The sequence below is a fragment of the Dinoponera quadriceps genome, unplaced genomic scaffold (assembly GCF_001313825.1).
Source record: "Dinoponera quadriceps isolate SergipeBrazil2010 unplaced genomic scaffold, ASM131382v1 scaffold946, whole genome shotgun sequence".
NCBI lineage: Eukaryota > Metazoa > Arthropoda > Insecta > Hymenoptera > Formicidae > Dinoponera > Dinoponera quadriceps.
In genome coordinates this window covers 110,686-133,688 of record NW_014555069.1, presented here as the reverse complement: position 1 = coordinate 133,688, position 23,003 = coordinate 110,686, and the positions used below count along the sequence as shown (strand labels likewise).

At 39.7% G+C, this 23,003-nt stretch overlaps 2 protein-coding genes and 1 non-coding gene across 3 annotated transcripts in view; 2 read left to right on the top strand and 1 right to left on the bottom strand.

Annotated features, from left to right (window-relative positions):
* LOC106742966 (echinoderm microtubule-associated protein-like 2) overlaps positions 1 to 9,164 on the bottom strand; it is a 42,872-nt gene extending 33,708 nt beyond the window's left edge. Inside the window, exon 1 of the mRNA XM_014616364.1 lies at positions 8,527 to 9,164. The gene's annotated coding sequence lies outside the window, so the exon portion shown is untranslated. The remainder of the gene's footprint in view (positions 1 to 8,526) is intronic.
* Positions 9,165 to 12,847: 3,683 nt separating this feature from the next.
* Positions 12,848 to 12,929, top strand: Trnas-cga. Its single transcript has one exon. It is a non-coding gene; the product is annotated as a tRNA-Ser (tRNA).
* A 723-nt stretch (positions 12,930 to 13,652) lies between these two features.
* Positions 13,653 to 18,849, top strand: LOC106742974 (MD-2-related lipid-recognition protein-like). The gene is made up of 4 exons (XM_014616389.1): positions 13,653 to 13,830; positions 17,129 to 17,266; positions 18,011 to 18,180; positions 18,670 to 18,849. The coding sequence occupies exons 1-4, from the start codon at positions 13,668 to 13,670 to the stop codon at positions 18,751 to 18,753; spliced, it is 555 nt and encodes a 184-aa protein (XP_014471875.1). The 5' UTR covers positions 13,653 to 13,667; the 3' UTR covers positions 18,754 to 18,849.
* The last annotated feature ends 4,154 nt before the right edge of the window (positions 18,850 to 23,003 follow it).

The following is a 23,003-nucleotide window of genomic DNA, read 5'->3' as shown; positions in this document are numbered from 1 at the left end:
AAAACGAATTTACGCATTCGTTGGAAACTGTACGCATGCTGTGTAAACGTACGTTATTATTTAATAATTATACTGGCAAAAGTTTCTTCAATGCAATCAGTTGTCCATCATTACACTTTAATGGACTTCCAATTAGGTGAATTAACATCTAAATATATAAATATTTTTTGTTTGTTGTTTTATAATAAAAATCCATCGATCATTGGATGATGAGGAGTTGAATACCCCCCGCAATTTATAAAAAATGACGTCAATCGACGCTATCGGCTATAAGATTCCGTTGGAAGGACCCTTCGTATTCCCACTAGGCATTTAAATATCGTTCCAGATAAAACGAGTAACGCGACGTTAGTTATACAAAAATGCGTTGCCGCATCGTTTATGCTTCATGCAAATTCGCATCCGCGAGACAGGTTCGATTCGCTCTTATCTGACGTAGCAAACGAAGTTACTAGCCGATGAAGATAAGCGTTTTCTAGGACAATTACGCGAGACTGGATCGATATCAAGCATTCATGCTAGGTGTGGCATGCGATTTTACGATGTTTTGCTCGCGGGCAGCTTCCGCGAAACAGTTAAAATTAGTTAACTGTGATTCAACCGGGCATCTTTGACGTTGCCTTTGAAGAGAGATCAGCGTATTCGCGATAATCTTGATCGATTTTCATAACGCGTTCGTAATGCAAGTAGAGACCGAGAACCCGTTTAACCGTGATTAACTTTAATTGATGTTTACGTAGACGGTCGTACATTAACTTTCCTGGTCGTCGGGAAGCGCTCACGTTCGACCATTACATCCAGCCTAGAGCACTAATTCCGAACTTTAATACCGCGGATCACCCTTCGGGGGCTTATCCTCTACCTCTGCGCCGTTGGTATACATATTAATACGCCGTGCTTGGTAATATGTACCAATCAGACGTAATCTCGGTTATTGCGCGCACGAAATCATGGCTATCGAGCGCGCATAATGTGTCAACATTTAACCTTCCATTACGTAATTAATGCACGTTCGTGTGCGCGTTACGGAAATGCTCTCAAAGTTCGATAATTCCCTAGCAATTTTTACTTTGCCTTGTTTTGCGATGTTCTTATACAGGGCGAAACTTTCCGGCCAATCACTCGAGCGAAAGTAAAACGGGTTAAACTGCAAAAAAGTTCTCCACCATTTTGCTAACAACCACGCAAAATTTCAAATTATTAATTATTGAAACAGGTCATGTATAAAGGCTTTTTTAATTAATAACTGAAAAATTTGCATGTTATTTGTAAAATAGTAAAGGACTTTTTTGTTCAGAGCCTAAGTTACAAATGTATGACAGCTGTTGGACTTGGCGACAAGTTCAAGGTTTAAAGTTCAAGGTTTAAAGTTCAACATACTAATGTATGTCGCTAGGCACGATAGCTCATATATTTATAGATTAGGCCACTCAACGAAAAAGTCCTTTACCATTTTGCAAATAACATGCGAATTTGTGAGTTATTAATTAAAGGAGCCTCTATACATGGTCATTTTCAATAATTAATAACCAGAAATTTTGCGTAGTTGTTTGCAAAATGATAAAGAACTTTTCTTCAGTTCTATTCTTTTACTACTTCTACAGTTCTATTATTTCAACTTGTTCTACTTTCACACGAATGATTGACCGAAAAGTTTCGGTTACTCTGTATAATTACCAGTCAAAGTTATATTTAATAATCTAATATATTAATTGTATATACATAATAATAATACATCCACGAGTGGAAGAAGGAGAGAGCTTTTTTTCTGACTTTGCCTTTGTATTTGTGAAATTGTCCGCGAAATAGCAGGAACGTTTTCTTTAATATTTGACGCGACACTTCGCGAGATTCCCGAAATTCTCGAAAATAGATTGTGCGTACTTTACTATGTGGAGCGATTTGAGAAAGCAATGATAATACGTCGCGTATTTCTGACGAGGTGACATCGCCGAAAAGCCAATGTTTACATATATGTTGTCCCATCGACGAGAGAATCGAACTGGTCGATATCGAGAAAGTCGCAAGGGTCGCTGTCTACGTGTCAATCTCGCGCATGCAAATGCATACCTCACATCGCGTTGCAGTTGATTGACCTCCCCGATGTTTGCCGTGTGCGCACGACGACGGCGATAAGGTAGATATCTGCAGCCCGAAGTCTCGCGTAAGATTAACCTATAATTACGTTCTATTTATTTATTACATTAGAAAACTTTCACGCGGTCGTAACACTGTTCCATTTCCGTTTCACGCGATATTATGTCGTGATATCGTGCTATCTTGGAAACGCTTTTACGGGGTAAGTGCGTTATATAAGTGTATGGGTATATGTACGATGAATATTTGTAGTAGGATACGAAGGGCAAACATTGAAATAACGTATCACGCGCGGAATCTCGCGATGGATACTCTGCTTCTGTCCGAAGCCACCGGAGCCACCGGCTTAAAGGTGAACGGTGTTGTGTATCGCAGCGAGAGTATCGCGCGGCGCGAGAAAATAAAGGCACAAAAGCGCTCATTAGTAGTCAGGGTCGAACGTTAAATTATAGCCACGTTGGGCTATATTTAGGCGCGCGGTTGGAGGTCGAGAGAGCTTTGCCAAAAATTCCCGCTCTTCTCCCAGCATTCTTTGCATCCTGCTTGTCTCCTCTTCAAGTCATCTCGAAACCTGCTGAGACGCGCATTAAAAAGAACCAAAAAATATCGCATACCACGAATGCGCACTGAAAGAAGGATTTAGTATCAGGTAATAAAATGTTTGGTGAACATATCGTCAACCAAATATTTGATTACTGCAACTAATTAATTTATTTCCGCATACTAAATATACAATATATAGGACTACAGTATTATATATACAGTATATGAAACTACATTATTTGGTTGCAGTAATTAAATATTTTGTCGGCAAATATTCGCCAACTTTTAATATTTATTACCAAGTCTTTTTTCCAGTGTGCTTTTAATCTCGCGGAAAGCGTTTTATCGACGCAACGGAGACGAGAGACGATCGATTTGTTGCTTCTTCTATTTCCCCGAGTATTAAAAATATATTTTCCTAATATAGCAATATATGTGATATTTTTTATTAATATGTACTCTATTTTATTAATATACTATATATATATATTTTTTCTCGCGAAAATCCTGATGAAGTGGAAAATTCTTCCTCAACATTTTGGCTATTCTCAAGGCCGTCGCGCCTAAAAACGGCAATAATTAAGCGCCGCGGACTTTTGACAGAGCCCACACACTCGGTGGCCTTGACACTTATCGTAAGCAGATAATGAGCTTCGACACGAGAATACGCCTTCTTGTTTGAAATTCCCTTTACGGACGATAAGGGAGGCACGATAGGACAGCGCGATTTTCTCGCGTAACGTATCGCCGCTATCGTTGATCGCGATCCCGTGGGAACCTGCGCACCCTACGTTCCCGTAAAATAAATTCGTAGGCGGCTTTTGAAGCCCGCTGCGCAACGATCGACGAGGAGAAGTTAAATATATCTTATCTTCGGTGCGCGCGTCCCTGGTTATTATACTTATTTCTTACTTCTCTTATACATGGTTATTATACTTATTTTTTATTAGACAGGGTTATTATACTTATTTTTATTTCTGATACATACTACATATCTGATGTAAGCCATGCCGTACGTCAAACAAAATTTTGCAAACAAAAAAATTTTGAGTTGTTAATTATAGAAAAATTTTATGCTTAGAGATTTCTTTCATGTTCTCATGTTTAGAAATTTCTCAATTAATAATTAATAAATTGGCGTGATTATTTGCAAAATGGTAAAGAATTTTTGCTCATATTGACCTAAACTACAAGTATATAACAGCTGTTGTATCTAGCGACAGATTTTAGCTTCAAAGTTTAATATATTGATATCTGTCGCTAGGTAGCTATTATATGCCTGATTGTCATATACTTGACTGTCATGTATTTGATTCTGAACAAAAAAGTCTTTTATCATTTTTATAAATGATCACGCAAATTTTATTGATTAAAGAAGCATCTATACAAACCATTTTTAATAATTAATAATTCAAAATTTTGCCTGGCTGTTTGTAAAATGGTAGAGAACTTTTTGGTTCATATTGATCTAAACTACAAATATATGACGGTTAGCATGGCTTGCGTCAGACACCCTGTACGTCTACTATATTTCTTTTCCCTTTTTAAAGTATAATTCGATAAAATTCAACGGGATGCCGTTCATATAAAGCAGAATGCGAAGATCATGAACAATAATTTTTGAACGTGCGAACGACGAATTAGTACGATGAAGTCTTCTTTCGCGTGCCTTTTGATAAATTGAATACCGTGTGAATTTCGATTAACCGAAGATTGCATATGAAGATAAACGAATGCATCTTCTTGCGGCTGTTTATCTTCTTCAATTTACTTTCTAATAGCACGCGATATACGTGTAACTTTCTAAACACAATCACGTTTATATATGTACGCATGAAAATATGCCGATGCATGATAATTTGCTTCTCACTTTCAGTCTCCATTATATTTACAAATGTAATGCCGACGAAACGAAGTGTTCGATGGATAACGCGCGATAACGTCTTAAATCGCAATATCGCCTCGGTCTTTCATCTGAGAGCGCATTTGCTTCGAGCATAAATTAATTCCCCACCTCCGAGCGTATTTAACCGCAATTGTGTAAGCCTAGAAAGCCGGAAAATTACATGGTATTTCTCGCAGTGGCGTCCTAAAGCGCAAGAACAAATTTACCTAAACGGTGCGTCGCTATCCATCTAAAGTCTCATTGCCATTTCCCCTTTTCTTCGCGCGCGGAATCATCGAGTTCGTTCGTGCGTCCGTTCGTTCATCGAGTTTCCAGGCGGGATACATCGACGCAAGTAGCGAGGGCAATGTATTCTTACGGACTGTCTTTGTGTGTTCAGCCTTTAAGGCGCCCGCGATAATTCCAGGCGGACTTGACACTTCGACGGCCATTGTCGCGTACGCGTAAATTTCACCACGGCCGACGGTTACCGGCATGGGATCACGTATCCTTCATGGACTCCGCTCGTATAACTGACACTTGACGCCATCATCCGCGGCGCCGGCGATTATCTAGTTAATTATTTGTTTATACCCGCATTTTCTCTATCTCTCGAGTATTTATCACGATATTTTACGTCTACGCACGAAAGCGCGCTGGCCGCAAGAAGCGGAAAGTTCTTGCGCGAAACGCGAGGCCCTCGGTTGTTGACGTCCGTTGGTTCTCGCGTTCATAAACCGACTTCGGTCCGTAAGCGGTAAGTAAACGTTGCGATACTCGTCGTTTTGCACTCGGCACTGTTATTGTACTCGACATTAACGACGCTTACCTACGCTCACCTACACGGAGGGAATTTCTGTCGAACGATACATCATGCTGGTGGCAAAAATCACCGTATTTACTTTGCGCGACTGGCATATATATTCATGTTAAAGCCAAGACAGGTAAGGCAGATTAATTGAGGAATTTACTCAGTTGTCCTTTTCAACTCGATAGTATAAAATTTCCCGTTCTTCCCTGATAGTTTTTTTAACGGTACAAGTATATCCTAGCTGGAAGAAGCTAACATGGTTTTACGCTGATTTACGCTGATATCTTAAAAAAAAAAATTCTCTTTGCAGCCTTACTTAGACAATCGGTCCGAACAGTTTTCTCCAACCTCCTGAATTACCATAAAACAAGTACACCATTGTGTTATCGACTTCGCGTTCACGGGATTCAATGAGGGACACCATTCCACGCACGCTACCGATAGTTATCCGCGGTGAAAGAACGGTGTGACGGATTTCACGATTCTAGAAAAATCCACTTTACACTATTAGAAGCCGCGAAGTAGCGAAACGCGGGCGAGAAGCGCTCGCTCTCATGATATCTCGTCCAATCTCGAAGAATAAGTTTATATATAACGCTCTATTATTAATGCGTTGGTGTTTTCTCAAGACATGTCGCAAGTAGAAGATTGTTTATAGCGGCGTAAGGAACAAATCTGTCGTAACGCGCTTATAGTTGCCGTTGGTGTGTATCTGCCGAGTTCGCTCGCGAGGATTTCGCATGTTTTTCTCTCTCGACCTCTCTCAGACGAACAGCTCGATGTTGTCGCGTGACTCGCGTTATTCGCACGTTCGAGTGTCTCGATTTCGCATGAACGACACGGTGCGGTATGTGCTAGAGGAATTGTGTCTTCCCGGTATGTCGCGTAAGCGGCCAATTCCAATCAGTCGTTTCGCGAGAGCGCGCATGATCGGGGCAACGCGTGCAACGCGACGCGTCGTCGCTCCCGTCGTCCGAAAATATCGAGTTTCCGTTGGAGAACGCGGGAACTGGGGTGCGCGACGATTTCGAACGTTTTTCTTCTCCTCTCTTTTTTTTTCTCCCCCATCCAGCACCGTTACGTTCCGCTTTTGCGTCGTCCTCGCCGTCACCGTCGTCCCGTACATCCGCGCTGTACGGGGGTCTCACTCTCTCTCTACGCGTGGCGACTTAGACAATGGCGAGAGAAATTACGTTGGTGAATGTCGTGAGAAAGCCGGTGCGCGCACCGTTGCTCGGCTCATTGTCAGAACGCTCGTGTAATTGGCGGCACGGTGCGCGCTCGAGATCTTCGGCCCGTTTCATCCCGAATATATCCCGCGAGACCGACCGACCGACCGTGCTCTCGAGTCGCGCAGCGGAGCGGAAGTCGCGCGCGGTTTCACCCGCAAAAACACCCGGTTCGGTCGCGCAAATTTCGCGGAATCGGGAAGAAGCGCCGGGGAACAACGCGTCGTCGTTTAACTCGCGGTTTCCGCGACCCGGAACGAAGGATCCCGCGTACGATCAGAACCGGAAAGGCCAAGGAGGCTAAAGTATTCGTGATTGAAAAGAGAAGAGCGAGCTTCATTGTTATTCATATTATTGAGATCATTTTGAAAAATTGTATCCTCCCGGAATTGATCGGCCGTCTTCGTAAGAAAATACTACTGGCTATGAGAAATTGGTTAGTAATAAATTACTACTCGTATAAACTACCGAGCAACTAGTGATTTATTACTAGCCAGTGAATTTACCACAGCCAGTAATATTTTTTGTAAGGGCAGCTGAGCATTATTCAGCGGAATTTGAACGAGAAATTGAACGAGAGAAAGCAGAATGTTCCCTCCGTTATCTGATTAGATCGTAATATCGTATCGTGAATGGTTGGTGAGAAAAATCTTAATTCAGGAGAGGATGTTTACTTTGGGAGAGTATACCTTTATATACCGCTTGTCGGAATATTAGCGGAGTAATCATTAAAGGGAGCCTGCATTGTCTTCTTTTGCGTAAAGCGTTTCGAAACGCTCGCCTGAGCAGCTAAGTTTTCTCCCCGATCTTATCGAATTATCGCGTCGACAGTTTGTTACGACTCTGAAACTTCGTCTCATGCGCGGTTCCGTTAAACGATTTCACGCAAAAGAAAGAAGAAGAAGGCTACGTTAAAAATGCGTGATATATAATTCAATGTATGCAATAAATATCATATCATGCTTACATCCATTCGTAATTTACACGAGCGAGTTAATTCGCGCTTTATTCGCCCGTCGAATATTCATTAACACGCGCAACGGAAAACATAAATTAAAGCAAAGAAAAAGAAAACAAGTACTTGATATTATTTACAAGGTTTTTATCCCCTCCGGCGAGATATTATATTTGTATCATCGATTTTGAGTACGTTTATCAGTATATCTATCGGTATATTTTCAAATGTAACCATATTTAGTATTCCATTATAAATGATTGATGCGAGCAAAGTGTAATTTTGCAAATGATCGAGACACTTTTTAGCGCAATTTGCTGCTACGTAGTTGGCTTTTTCTAGGATCAAAAGCACTGCCCCGATGTATTATCTATAATTATCTATATGTACGATAACACACACGCACATACACTAGTCTCAACGTTGATTCCGATCAATCGTTCACAGAGAAGGCACTTTGTCTTTAAATAACTATGACTAACTGTGTATAAATTTTCTGATGCCTTCAGTGTTAGAATGACATTACAAAGATTAATTGTCTATTAATCGTCAAACGGTGGTACTTATGGAAAATCGCGGAATTAGAAGACTCAGTCATTAGAACCCAATTTCCTAAAAATTTCAGTTGCGATTGATTCACGTCGTCTCGATTAGCGATACGACGAAATGTTGGGCGCAACAAAAATGAACACGTTGCAGCTAATGAGTTTTCAAAGCTTTCCGAATTTTCAGTGAAAGGAGATCGATTGCAAATCCACCGAGAAAATCACCGGCAAGCGAAACGCCGTGTGTTATTCATATTATTCATAGGCGCGTTTGCTTAATCGGTTGAGTCATTTCCAAGTTCGTCGCACTATCAAATCAACAGCCTCGGTTCAATCGATTCTCTCGCTTCTGACACGTCTTTCGCAGACGAGTTCTTTCCACGACTACCGGGTTCGAGCGATTTCGCGCATCTCGCGAAAATTCACGCGCGCGCGCGCGCGCTACTGATACGTAGCCGTACCTGTGCTTCAATTAACAGCGACGACTCGCGCGAGGAAGAGCTGCAGGAGCAAGAGGAGGAGGAGGAGGGCACCTCCTCACCTCCTCGGGGAACAGCGGCAACGAGGATGGCGCTCTGCTCTCCTGGCCCGGCAGCAGCCCGCGCGAGGATGTTTCCGCGAGGTATTTGCATACAATCCCGACGACGGGGGCCGACGGCGGTTCAGGAATCCGCGGAAAGCGGCCGACCGGTTAGCTTCCCCACCTTCCTTTCCTCCTATTCGTCAGGCGCGTCGCGCGTTCCTCAGCTCGACTTGGGAGGCTGAGGGCGAGGGCCTCGCTCCGGGGGTTCTTTTTCTTCTTCTTCTTCTTCTTCCGTCCGGTTTCCCGGTGCGCCGGAAGTCACGAAAATCCCCAAGAAATGCCACCGGTGGAGGTGATCCGAGTGCCTCGGAAGAGAGAGAGAGAGAGAGAGAGAAAGAGAGAGTGAGGAAGACACCGACGACTTCTTCCCTTGCAACGCGCACGTTTGCTCGCTCGCTCGCTTGCTCACTCGCGCGCGAGAGCTCGCCGGATGAGGGATATAGCGCGGAGAACGGAAACTCGTCGGCGGCAACGCTGGGCGAAAGGTGCCGCGCGGTCGAGAACCCAGGTAACACTGCTGAGGCCAACAGGTGAGCCGTGCCAGCGGTTTACGGCCAGTGGCGTACCACGCTGGTATCCTGCCGAGGGCAACAGGTGTGACGTCGCGCCGCGACGTCAGGACCGTAGCTTGTCGTGGTATCGCTTCGTTCGTAGCACCGCTCGCTTGGTCGCCACTCGCGATCGATTCGATAAGATCGAGAATGGTGTCGTTCGTACAAGTTGAGCTTCTGTATCCCGGGGAGGTGGTGAAATGTACGTCCGAAGGCTCGTTTCTGCCGGGATAAATGTGTACAGTTAGGAGAAATCGAATTAATTGATATGGACACGTTCCAGGTGGCTACTATTCAGATGAAACTGCAGTGTTCGCCAAGAAATATATCTTAAAGTCTCGGATAAAATTAACGATACCTGGTAAATCGACAACGTGGAAAATCTACCGGTGATAAATCCACGAATGTCGTCGATGAGTGTTACTTTTGAAAACATTTTCTGAACTTTAATTTTTAATATACGGAATGAAGATTCACACACGATTTGATCATGAGTATAGTTCACACAGTTGTAAACAAATTGGTAGATTCGTGCGAATATGAAGTTGATCGTTTAAATAAGGCGCGTGTCAAATATAAATAAGGGTAATGTTGGGAAGAGCATCTATGCTATCGTGTATGCAATGAAAAGTTACAATTGGAATCTCTTGGATCGTCCCTGAATTAAGTTGTAGAGGTTTATGGAAGAGAACCGGTTTCCCCTGAATCCGGAAGAAACATATGTCGAACAAATGTTCCTGGATAATTCACTGACGTTGCGCCGGTTCTCATAAATATCGACGACCGTGGTTTCCGATGATCGTGGTTTCTGCATCCGCATTTCTATGTGACACACGCGGTTTATATTTATTCGCACGATAATCGTGCGATAAATTTTGCTCTTCACATCTTTCGCGACACGCCACATTACTTCGAGATCTTGCAATTAAAAATATTGCAAATGCACAACCAATCAAAGATTACATCGCGATCGGCCCGAAAATCTTGTACGAATTACAAGTTACGAATATCGATGAATTATTAATTATACTTTGAGAGAGACCTGTATCTCAAATTTGCAAATGTGAACTTTCACCACGTTGCAATGATGTAAGAAATATCGAATAAGTAATTTATATCTTTGCGAGAGAAATTGCATAACGAGAGTTGCCAAATTTATTCTCAAAGAGAAAAGAGCTAGTCACATGTGATGATATTTTTTAATTGATTGTTTATTTACGGGTTTGTATTTTAAATTTGCAAATTTGTGAACTTCATCACGTTGCAATGATGCAAGAAATATCGAGTGAGTAATCTCTGCGAGAAATTGCATGACGAGAGTTGCAAACTTTATTCTCAACGAAAAGAGTTATTTACATGCGATGGTATTTTTGAATTGATTGTTTATTTGCGAATTTATCCCAAATAATGCAATATTAAGGCAGAAGGTAATGTCTTATCTTTCCTCATCTTACGTCAAGTCATACGCGAAAAGATCTATCTGCAAAGGACACGAATAAAAAATTCGAATCGAAGGGGAGATCTAGTCATTATAATGAACGAGATCAGCCAATCATATCGAATGTAGGTTACATTCGAGCACCTAACACCACACCGTCACTTCCTTTAGCAGCTTTCCACCTCGTGCGAAGTAAAAGTGCCCCTCTGGAGAAGCGTCGCGCGTGACCGAGCCGTTTTTGCACAATCCTCTCTCCTTTTCTCATTCAAATCATTCGGCCGATTTCCAAAAGCGCTTTTTCGAATTATCGCATATTTACGAATCTCTCGAACGGTGGATCCTCCGTAACCACCTACATGCTATTATTTCCACGGACGGCTTCTATTTCCTGCGGTGATTACAGCGTATAACATGACATAATCCGCGTGCGCGAGGATGATCACTGCTGTTTTGTTTGCTGGAGTTGGTTTTCCTCCACGCCTCTGGATACACGTAGCATAGCATGAGAAAAAGTAATTTGCATGCGTAGGATATTTTAGACTGTCGCAGCAAATTTGATCGATTGTTATACAGACAGTAGAAAGATTTCTTGAGTTCTTTTTCATGGAGAAAAAGAAAATTGCGATTTTATTTTCTGAGATAATAACGTATTTAATTTGGACGGATCGAAGAAAGAGATAAAGTAATTGAAGCGAAGCTGATAACTGATAAAGATTAATCGATTAAGAAAGAAAGAAAATGACAGCACACGTGTATATTTACATACAAAAATAAAAATTATTAGAATATTATGACGAAAAGAGATAGAATTATACATCGGATTCAAAATCGAATGGAAAGATTAACTAAACTCCTCCGCAATGTTGTCACGATAAGTTATACGAAACGAGCTCGCGAACTCGGTGATTTTGCGTCACGGGTGACAATTATTGCGCGACGAATGTCTCCTTTTTTTTCCCCTCTACGGTCGTTCGACGCACGAACGTAGGCGCGACACCGCCCGCGTAATAAAGCGCACCCGGCGCGATACAATAGAGGCCCGCAGGTGGATGGCGTGGCGGATCGATAAATCGCACTCGCGTTTGCCATTGATCATTAATCGTGCCGCACGGGCGAGGCGGAATTCGTTCGATCGCGCTGATCTTCGCAATGTTCTCCGTGAACCACATTGTTCGCCGACTTGCCCAACTGATAGATCCCGCATTCTTGTCGCATAAACGGTTTTATAGCCGGCATTATTCGCCAATGTATCAATCCTAGGGAATACGCGTCGAATCACTAGACGATCCGTGGGGGTCCTTTCTATAATAGGTAAGAAATAGAAATAAATGCGTTTACGATTGTAAGTTTATCATTTTAAACACGCAATTGGAAAAATATATTTTCATTTAAAATGAAATTAATAAAAGGAACTAGAATATTATTTAAAATTGTAGTGTTCATGAAAAAAATTAACTCAAAATATTATTTGCATAAAAGCACTTATAAAAGAATCTACTATATATTTATATAAGAATTTACATAAAAGCATTTATAAAGAAATTTAAATTATTGTACTATTAGGCAGAATTAATTGTTTCAATTTAATATAATATTTTTGGATAATAATAATAAATCAAGAAAATAACATTTTAGAATTTTACAAAAAGTCTTGACTCATTTACTACTCTTATTATCTTACCGATGCAGTTCAACGAGGAGAGACGTCTTGTTCGTTAGTAGTTCGTTGGTAGATGTCGCTCTCGTAGAGGATTCTCAGTATATTTTATTGAATTCTTGAAGCTGTTATCACATAGACGACTAACATATTTACTACAGAGAAGATAAAGAAAAAATTGACGTAACGTCATTACGCGTATGCGATTGACGCATTAATGTGATATACTAAACTTCTCATATAATTATAATTTTAACATAAAATAATAGTTAGATTACTAAATATTATCATTGGAACTTTACATTTATAAAAATAACTATCATTGCGAAAATAAAATATTTTATTAATCTTTATGAATTTCATAGCTAGACGCATATATCTTTATCACAATTTTATACATCGATCGTTATTATATTTTCATTTGTCGTTAAACAAATTTATTTTTATATACGATATTATCGCAATAACTTTTTATTTTGTATATTTCAATATCATTGTTGCTGATATTACACAGATGTCTTATATACCATAATACTTCATCATGCTATCACGAGCTGCGGTGTCCGAGTGGTTAAGGAGTTGGACTCGAAATCCAATGGGCTTTGCCCGCACAGGTTCGAATCCTGTCCGCAGCGTTCTCTTTTTTTTTGTATAAATGTTTTTTCCTTACCTCTTTATATAATTTATGAACTTAGTAGTAATAAAATAAAAAAAAATCAATTACTGTAAACTTAGCAAATATAGTGTAATTATTAATTTTACCGCTTTACTCTTCTTTTTTCTTAATTTACTATTCTCTCGCCCTTAACCAATCTTTACACTTCGATTCGTCTGAATTAAATTTAGCCTTATAAAAATCAAAATATCTGTACTAAATTTTCTCCGTCAAGATAAGCATTATAATTTTCCCTATCGAAATTCGATCTTGTAAATATCATAAGTGAACTTCTTCGTATTCCTTGAATAGTCAATGGTGGTTTTCCTCCTTTAATTTCTCCCAAAGTACTTATAAGATCCGTCGAATTGAATGAATTCTGTGTTATTGCGCAGGCATAATCGTATTATAAAATAGTTACGCAATGATAAATACCGATACTGACAATTATCGATATACATATACGGAATATAGCCCCTGGTATCTTTAGTAAATGATATCGCATATAACAAATGGTCAAAATTAATATTATTTGTTAGAAGAACGGCAATAAAGATAGGATTATTGTAGGAAATCGTGCGTTCGCCGATACCAAAACGGAATTCCACATCGTGATTTCTCGCAGGAGGAGAGATACGGCTGAAGTATATATAAGTTCGACGCTATCAATTGACCTGTGGCCCCACCCTCCCTCGATCCTCCTCTCGGTTGTCTACTTATGTGTCAATTGACCCTCACGCCGGTTTTCTTTCACTTGGCTACGAACCATCGTCCATCGAGGATGTACCGAAACTCGTTCTTCATCGCGACCGTTCTGGTCCTGGCCTTTTCCGCGACTCATGCGGAAGTTGTGGTATGGCATCAGTGTCCTCAGACCAATTGTGAGTATTCTCTGTATCGCAATCGCAACACGAGCCCGCGGTGTCGCTAATTAACGGAGAGCTTGAGAGGGATCTCGCGTCAGGCCACGAAATAGCGTTAGAAGTGACAGCATGTTTCTCGCTCGTGATATCGCCGTCGACGGCTCTTTGCCATTAGCGAACTCGCGTGATCGATGAAAATCGGGGAAAACGGGTCCGTTGAGGCGCTGTGAATTGCGCAATTTCGAACTCTGATCTTCACGGGTCATGGCTCACGGTTTATGACAGCATTTCTGTTCTGTGCGATTACGACGTATCGATCGCGCGCGCGTAAATAAGTTCGGGTATATCTGGAGCTGGGCAGTCGCTCCCGGTGGGCTTTTTTATTTCAATAGTTTTTATTTGCAACCTCGATACGGCTGTATCGCGCGCGTCGCGCTGGTAAGGTTATCTGTAAGGCGGAGATGCAACGCCATCGTGAAGTATACTGTTTATTAACTTCTACGGCGATCCTTTGATTTTTCGATTCCTCGAGTTTTTAATAAAAATAAGAAAAAAATTTCATTTCGGCAATTGACAAATTTTCCGTAAAAAGTTATCGCGTTGGTTTGTTTAAAATATAAAAAAAAAAAACACGTAAAAGGCATTAAATATATGAAAAGATTGTTTCGCAATAATTGGTTTTGGATATTCGAACGTTTCCTCAGTTTTGCGTGAAATCGATCTGACGAAATCCCCAGCAATTAGGTTTCAGATTTTAAGGCTCCTGACTACTCGCTGCAACCGTCTTTGCTTGATGAATCTTTAGAAGCAAGAAAATGCATGCCAAAAATTTTTGCATTATGCAGTTCAAATAAAAAGATATACTCACAAAATGATATATATATATATATATGATCGATTTAGCACATTTGTAAATCTATAATAGACGAACACTTTTATTCGATTAATCAATAAATAGTCGTAAAATTAACATTGACAAAATCATGAGAAAAGAAGTTGGAAAGGAAAATTCCATGTCAAGTTAATTTGGATTGTTTGAGTAAAATAAAAGTGTTCCAATTTTACAAGCGTGCTGAATCGATCACAGATGTCATTTTGCGGGCATATCTTTTTATTATAACATATAACGCAAGAAATCTCGACATGCCTTTTCTCGCTTCCGACGTCATCAAAGACGGTTGCAGTAGTCAGGAACTTTGAAGAACACGTTTCCTCCACAGACGATGGAGAAAGGTTGAGCTAATAAGATTAATAACTTGCTCATTGAGCTTTGTATTTAGAGGATTCTTTTCGTTAATTTATTAGACAATATCGCGGACGCAGTCCTAAATTACACACATACACACACATGATTGTTCTAACTATTCTAAACCATAAACGAATTATAAACATTGTAGGTAGCAAGCGAGGAAGAAAGACGAAGATTGAAGCAATGGTGTCTCTTCCTAAACAAACAAAGGAGGGACTACTAGACTAGAATAGCACCGCCTCAATCTCAGTCTTTCTCTTTCACTTGCTAGCCACGTGTTTCACATGTGTCGGAACATAGGCTATGATTCTCGCAGTGGGCCAAGTTTTAGGGTCACAGTTTAGGCAGTTGTTTCTCGAAGAAAAGTTAAGTTATGGGATGTTATCTAATCTTTCCTAGTTTTTATATCTTTATGCGGAACGTAAGCAACGGGAACGGACATTTTGAACGTATAGAAAATTCTAGTTCCTAGCATTTTATTCAAGAATAAGAAGTCTGTTTTGAGCTTTCAGTCCAAAATAGTTGTAATAGCGTCGAACAATGTGCGCGCAGAATCCGGTTGAGATACGTGGACAATTAAAGACAATTTTCTCCTACAAATATACGTTCGGTTTTTATTGAATCAACAGTGGAATATGCACATCGAGAGATATGGTTGCAGAATGAGCTCTGATTGGAGTATATTACAGAAAGCAGAACGGGGAAGCGCATAAAATGATAAGGTAGCCCGAGAAGTTAAAAAAAAATCACCGTCGCTCCGTAAACAAGAAGTTCACAGCCCGTCACAGCAATAATAGACATCGAAGTTCCTCGATAAGCGTTCGATATGAGCGTGAGTTATTATAAGCGAGAAATACGAAGTGGTGAGAGGCGTGTGAGAGTTTAACGCTCGTGGAAAAAGGCACAAACGACAACTTTAACATCCCGCGAAAAAATCTCACTGCATGAGAGAAGACACGAGATTTCGGTAATTTCTTATCGAGATGAGACGCAGCTTCATCAATTCAGCGCGCAGTTGTTTTCATTGTTATCATTATTATTACTAGTGTTATTATTCTTATCTTTCTTCTTACTGTTCTTATTATTCACCGAGATTTTTTCCTTGTTCTTTATCACCGAGTTAACCATGGAAAACAATTCGAATACGCTCGTGATCTCGCGGTCAAACGAGAAAGAGAGAAAATATCACAATGTCTCATGAAACTCGCATTTCATTCGAGCCGAAGGAAACTTTATCAGACCGTTCATAACTACCAATTACAGTTTTACGTCAATTTCCACGCAGTAGTGCTGTCGATGACATGTGTCGCGTCACTATTCGCATTTTTTTTTCGACTAGGGTTTATGCTTATCTCATTACTCTTCTTGCAAAATACTCCGGCAGGAAGTGGATCTCAGTGGTTTTCATTATAACGCAAAGATTCGCACATGCGACGTTATTCGAATTGCGAAAAAGTATTGCGATAATTAGCGAGAGCGCGACTCATCGCTTAAGTAACTCGAGAGAATAAATCAACACGGAGCTGTTGAGAACGAACGAAAGAGATTAAGAGTGCATTAATATGTGCATTAATATGTAATGACTCATTAATATATTAGCACATTAATATGTCGACGAATCAATGAGCACATTTGTAATTTAACTCATGAACAGTAGCACAAATAGGGGAATCCTTTCTACACAGCATTATATAATTTTATCTCACTCGTGAAATATTGCAAAGATACTAATTAAAAATTCTCTTCATTTTAATCGAACGCTCCTCCCGATTATTCACGATCATTAACTAGAAAAATGGTGCTGATTTTCTATGCCGAGAGTATCTCGAGAGTAAGACAGAGAGAATCCCTGCTATTATTTTAATAGAACTTGAATCTTCGTAAGCGTTGGATATAAATCGGACAATAGTGGAAGAGTCGAGAGGTAAAACGATCGATTGTTCCTCTTTCTCGGTGCTTCTTATTATTCATCGGCAATCTTATTGATATACAAATATGAGAAGATAGCCTTCTCTTGTATGGTAAGGCTAATAAATTCTTTACAAAGGCATGCTCTGCATGTTTTAGCTGAAAATGGCGCGCCGGCTGTTTCAAGTTGCTCCATACATGAGGTGCGCGTGGAACCGTGCAGAGAGGCCCTGGATGGAAAGCCCTGCGGCTTAAAGAGAGGTCGCACTGCAAGCATAAGTTTCGACTACACCGTCAGTGAGTATCATCGAAGCATTTTAATACATCGATTTGTACACTCCAATGACGAGAAATTGTCGCGGAAACGGAATAGATATTTTCGTGTTTTGCGTTTGACATAATTCCTCACACAACACATATATGTCTAAGGCCAGTATTCATAGTCGGATCTTATTTTAAAACTGTCTTAAGTTTATCTTCAGTAATATAAGATCCGATTATAAATACTGGCCCAAAAGACATCTCAAAAATATCGTCTAGACGTTTTATTGTCTCAAAGACGTCTTAATGTTCTTTGGGTTATTGTCCATTCACACGGGTATCACATTTTTAGTAACGTTCAGTCTGACTCGAAGCATCATTTTTAATCGAGTATGAATCAGTTTGAATAGAGAAATAAATAGACAAAATTAGATTTTTCCTCCGATGAAAGTATCCCTTCTCTTTGTAGAATGAGAGTGAATACTTATGCAATTCGTCGAGCGTATATGGAAAAAAGTCTAGTTGCATTAATCAGAAAATGAATAATCGTGCGTTTTGGTTGAAGTAAACAGAATTTATAGTTTTCATGATTTAAATATGGTTCTCGTAACCAGAAATTCTTCCTTTCAACAAAAGCGTCCAGACGGTCGTTCACTTTCTGGTTAATGCAACTAAACGTTTTTTCCATGTATGAACGCGTCCATATCGCGCGAAATTTTGGGACCTAATGTACAATGTGGCGATGATACATATATCGACGATGCATACGTTTAATTCCAGACTTCAGCGGTGATACGTTGTCGAGTAGAGTATATTGGGCTTCCGAAATCATGGATTTGCCGTTCCTGGGCATGCCGCTCGACGCCTGTACGTCCACCGTTTGTCCAGCCACGCCTGGTCAAAGACAAACATACTCAGTAGAATTGCCAATGTCGAAGAAGTTCCCTGCGGTGAGTGATTCGACTTCCATTGTAGTTTTACTCCATATATCACAGCAACGATTCGTTTTATCTAGTGTTACACTTACAATAGTGATTATTTAATATTATACGCTCATTGCATCGCGTTCGTCTTTTCTTTCACTTTTTTTCTTTTAATTTATTTGGTTTTATTTTTATGCAGAGAGATATAACGTTCGTGTGGGCGTCGATTATAATTTTTCCTCTCAAGTTAATTATTTCAAGTTAATTTCCTCGCAGTTAATTATCTCGAGATTGAAAAAGAGACACAGAAAATAAAAGATATATAGACGTAAAACATATGTATTAAAATAAATTATATGATAATAAATATTTAAAAAAATATATTAAATTAGAGGTATTTAATATACAGAACGATTTGCATCATGTGTCAAGAATATATGGATATATTTATAATTTATGCAAAATTAAAGCAAGTTGCGACTTTAAAGTATTTAAAATCCTTTTCTTTCATTGCAGCGAACATACGATCTCAAGTGGAAGTTGTGGAACGCCCAGGAGCAAGAGTGCTGTTTCATGTTTGCTATTAAATTACTGAAGTGAAATTGTTGTTCTTAAATCCAGTTCGTCATTCTTCGCGATGATTATAATTTGCCGATCGATAATTTAACGAAATAAACGATGTATTCATATTAATAATGTTGCCTCTCTCGTTATTTCCGCTTTTATTATCGTGTCATGTACGTGATAAATTTTCATCGAGTGATAATTATCAAACAACATTCATTAAAAATATATAATTTATTAATAACGCTGATTTTCAAACAATGATTAACGGTAGTGCTCTGGAAATGGCTCGTTGAAAATTATAACTTTCGTCTACTTTGCGTTTATATCCTTCACTGTTGTATTTTCATATGTGTTAATTTGTATGCTTATCATGATCAAAATCTCTCTTAAAGTGACGTAATAGTTTGAAAAAAAGAAACGTATTAATAATTCTTGTGATATAGTGTAATATAATACAATGTAATTATCTTTGTCGCGCATAAATAATATCAGCATTTGTAATTCATCGTAATGGTCAAATATCGCGCGAAAGAAACGAAATATTATCTTCTTTCGCGTATTTAAAAGTAAATCCATTTTTATATCTGTCCGGAGAGCGCCACCGAGACCCTAAATGATTCAAGCGAAAAATGTATTCGAAATGCCATCAGTGAAGTTTATAGACGTAGATTGATCACGCCGCATTTAATCTCATTCAGCATTTGCGAAATCATGCATTTACGAGGATCCATTAGAGATCTTATATCATTGTAAGAAACATTTCATCTAAAGATGTTGATAAAACTATATCATCATAATATAAATGAATATAGAGTAGAATTTTTAAAAATGTTATATTTTTATTTGAAATATATAATTATTTTTTTATATTATATATATTATAATCCACAAAATACACCCACATAATGAAATTAAACAATAATTTCTTATACATATATATAGGAAAATTATTATTTAATTATATATATATATATATATATATATATATATATATATGAACTATAACTTTACCTATTAAAGTAATAAATAAAAAAAATGTTATCGCCTCTTATTCGAGCATGAACTACGTTTCGTTGGAATCATACTTTTTTACGTCGAATAAAGCTAACAATACAATGTTTTTCATTAAAACTTGGGTCTATCCGCTTGCTAACGTACACTAACAGGCACGAAATATCTGTCGTAAATAATAATAATAATAAAATGAGAAAAATGTTATTAGCAAAAAAGCGACTTTAATACCACATGATTCGGGGCTCACATGCGCGAGGCATCCTCGACGAACGTAATACGAGAGTTCGATGATCGTTCGCGCGGCTACGTTGACACACGGAGCAATGTAAAGACCCACATCGTGGCGCGGCCTCAGATGGCCAATCAAAGACGAGCCCGCTAGAAAAATAATTGGCCACAATTGTTAAATTGTGCATTTCCTGATAAAAGTGGCCGGCCCGTCCGGAAGACAGTCCCGCCGTCGATTCTGTCGAAATTTACAATCCGCGTCAATCGGCCACGCGATCGCGCGAGACAAAAAGGGACAGCTCATTCCACTCGTTTCGCGTCTTTTTATGCCGCTTTAGATACGGTTACTTTAATGTTCTCCTCTACGTGACGAAAGAAGAATATAGGTCACGTATTATCGGATATAACCGAGAAAGGAAAAAGAGAGAACCCCTTTTTCCACCGACCGTTGATTAAATATACCGATGGCTCGCGCTCGCGCGGACGAATTATTCTTATCCGGTCAATTTTTATTGGACAATTGTCCCATTAATCGTATCTGCTGTTTATAAATTCGGCCGCCGGAAGGAGAACCGACGCTATCTGTGTGCTATTATTTATCTTCGTGCCGCTCCACGCACATCCACACGCGGCGCCTGCGATAATTGTGTTTGCGGTTTGCGCAGGGTCGAATTAGGCTACGTCCCACTGGATGACTGGGCTCAATTAAATTAGAGACATCGAGACACGAGGTTAATATTTTTATATCCGTAAATACATATATCACATTCGATGTTTTATTAAAGAATAATAAAATAATTAAATAATATAATAAAATAATAAAATCATTTGCTTCGGCGCAAATATCAGAAGCCGCCAACAATTCTCGATATCCCACTCTTCTCGAAATTTTGTCCTCTATTTAGTAGTCTTAACTTTTCAACGTTTACGATTTTCACAGGATAACGATGAGTTTAATTGATATGGGAATTGATTTCTCACATTGTGTCTAGAATAAGCGATAAACGAACAATTTCTGACTTGGAGATTCAAAAGAGGGACTTCAGAAAATGAAAAGTTAAACCTAAGTAGAATTCAGCGGCTTTAAGTGGAAGCTCTGAGTTAAGTGGAATCAAGAAGTGCTGATCCGACTGTTCAAAGTTTAAAGCATCAAAGCAGAGACGTTCCGTTTGAAACGAGGAGAAATTGAGATCTAAAGCGGGAGGGAAACCGCGAATCTGAGATCGCGTAGATTCGATATTTCAAATCTTCAATTGTTGTCGTCCTATCAAAATAGTCGTCGATAACAAAATTATTATACGTACTTTACGGGAAGGCATTTAAAATTAATTCGATCGGCGGTCAATCGACGCGGTAAATTGCATCAACCGTCTCGCGCTCGCTCACCGTGCTCGCGTAAGAGGAATCCATGCTATCATTAACGCGGTTTAGCATTAGTTAAGAAGGGTAACGGGAAGTATCTCTGAAATTTCAGCATCGAAACGAGGCGGCGCGTTTCCTCCGTGCTGCGAAATTAACGGCGATTATCGCGACGTCTAAGCGCGGAGATTGATAAACGTCGTCGTCATCGCGGTGGTCGCGCGCGCGCGCGCAATTCCCGATAATTAAAAACCTCGCGTACGCTTCCGCGCACGAGGAGGCACTTCCGTGCGCCTCGTTGCGATCGATTTAGGATAACCGTGAGCGAAATAATTATCGCGCGGTGCGCCGATTATCAGCCCGGCGCGCCGCCGGTATAACTCGGTGCACGGCCCGAGGTCAGGGGCCATAATAACAGATCACTTGGTACGCCGTTGTAACAGTTAATGCGCAATTATTCAATTGAACAAGGCGGTGGGATTCACGAAGGAACGCTCTCGGCCGCGGCAGAAAGTTTAGGAAACGCGTCGCGTAAACGCCGCGGCATTTCTACCGGACGCGCCGCCGCCGGCAGTCTCGGCCGAATCTGACATTCGCGAGACGAGCCGTTCGTTTCGAAAGCAAGCCCAATTTCGGGAGGAAAAAGGTGCGGATAATTTCGCTGTTGCGTTTATTAAATCGACGCGGAAGGATGAAGCGGGGAAAGGTGGACGAAGACGGACTCACATCGCTTTCAAAATAAGCGATATTTGTACGAATGCGTAGGAAAGTACGCTAAAAAAGATTTCGGTAACAGTTACCAAACGTTTAGTGAAATAGTTTCAACTAAATGATTTGATTACAGTAACTGAATCATTTTATTGCGTGATACTAAATTATTTGATTGGTGTAACTAAATGATTTAGTTACACGTATCGTGCAACTAAGTGATTCGGTTAGTGCAAACAAATCATCCGGTTGAGGCTATTTCATTGAATGTTTGGTAATTGTTATCAAATCTTTTTTTCAGCGCAGCTGACGTAATATTCGACGATGTATTTGGACAATTAGTTTGATGGTTAAAGCGATCGCTCGTAAGCGACCCGATATCGCACTTGGCGTTACCTCTTAGTAAATATTCACACATCGGCGCAAAGTAAATCCTGCATGTTTTACCTGCAATCGTTTATTAAATACAAGATTTAACAAAATAATAATTACTATTATCATAATTATAATATAATATCAATACAAATATTAAAAATTAAAAAAATAATAATAACATTCGTAGAAATAATTAACTGTACAATATAATAATATCAGTGTCGACAGAAAGGGGGAAAGTGGAAACCAAAGTAGCGACACGCTAGAGCACCAGCTGGAAATAATTCGATTTATACCAATTATTCCTAAAAATTACTCACCGGAGCTAATTGCTAAAGGTTCAACGCGCACGATTGAATTTATGAACGATACATTAATAATACATAGATATTAACTCATAACTTCGCTACGTCTATTGTCTACGTATTCTCGTGGTGAGAATACACGTAGCTTCGATAAAACTTAACATTTGCTACGCCAAAACTGATCGCTAGTCCTTCCAGTCGTTCGCCTTCTGCCTGGATATGCATATACATTGTTTACTCTTGATTCTTCGACTGATTTGTCATTTCGATCGTTTGATACATCACATATTTCAT

Excerpts from the sequence above, each read along its gene's own strand:
- LOC106742974 (XM_014616389.1), top strand. The coding sequence starts at position 13,668 with ATGTGTCAATTGACCCTCACGCCGGTTTTCTTTCACTTGGCTACGAAC. Across the intron at positions 17,267-18,010 it reads AAGTTTCGACTACACCGTCA|ACTTCAGCGGTGATACGTTG; the intron begins GTGAGTATCATC and ends GTTTAATTCCAG. Across the intron at positions 18,181-18,669 it reads TGTCGAAGAAGTTCCCTGCG|CGAACATACGATCTCAAGTG; the intron begins GTGAGTGATTCG and ends CTTTCATTGCAG.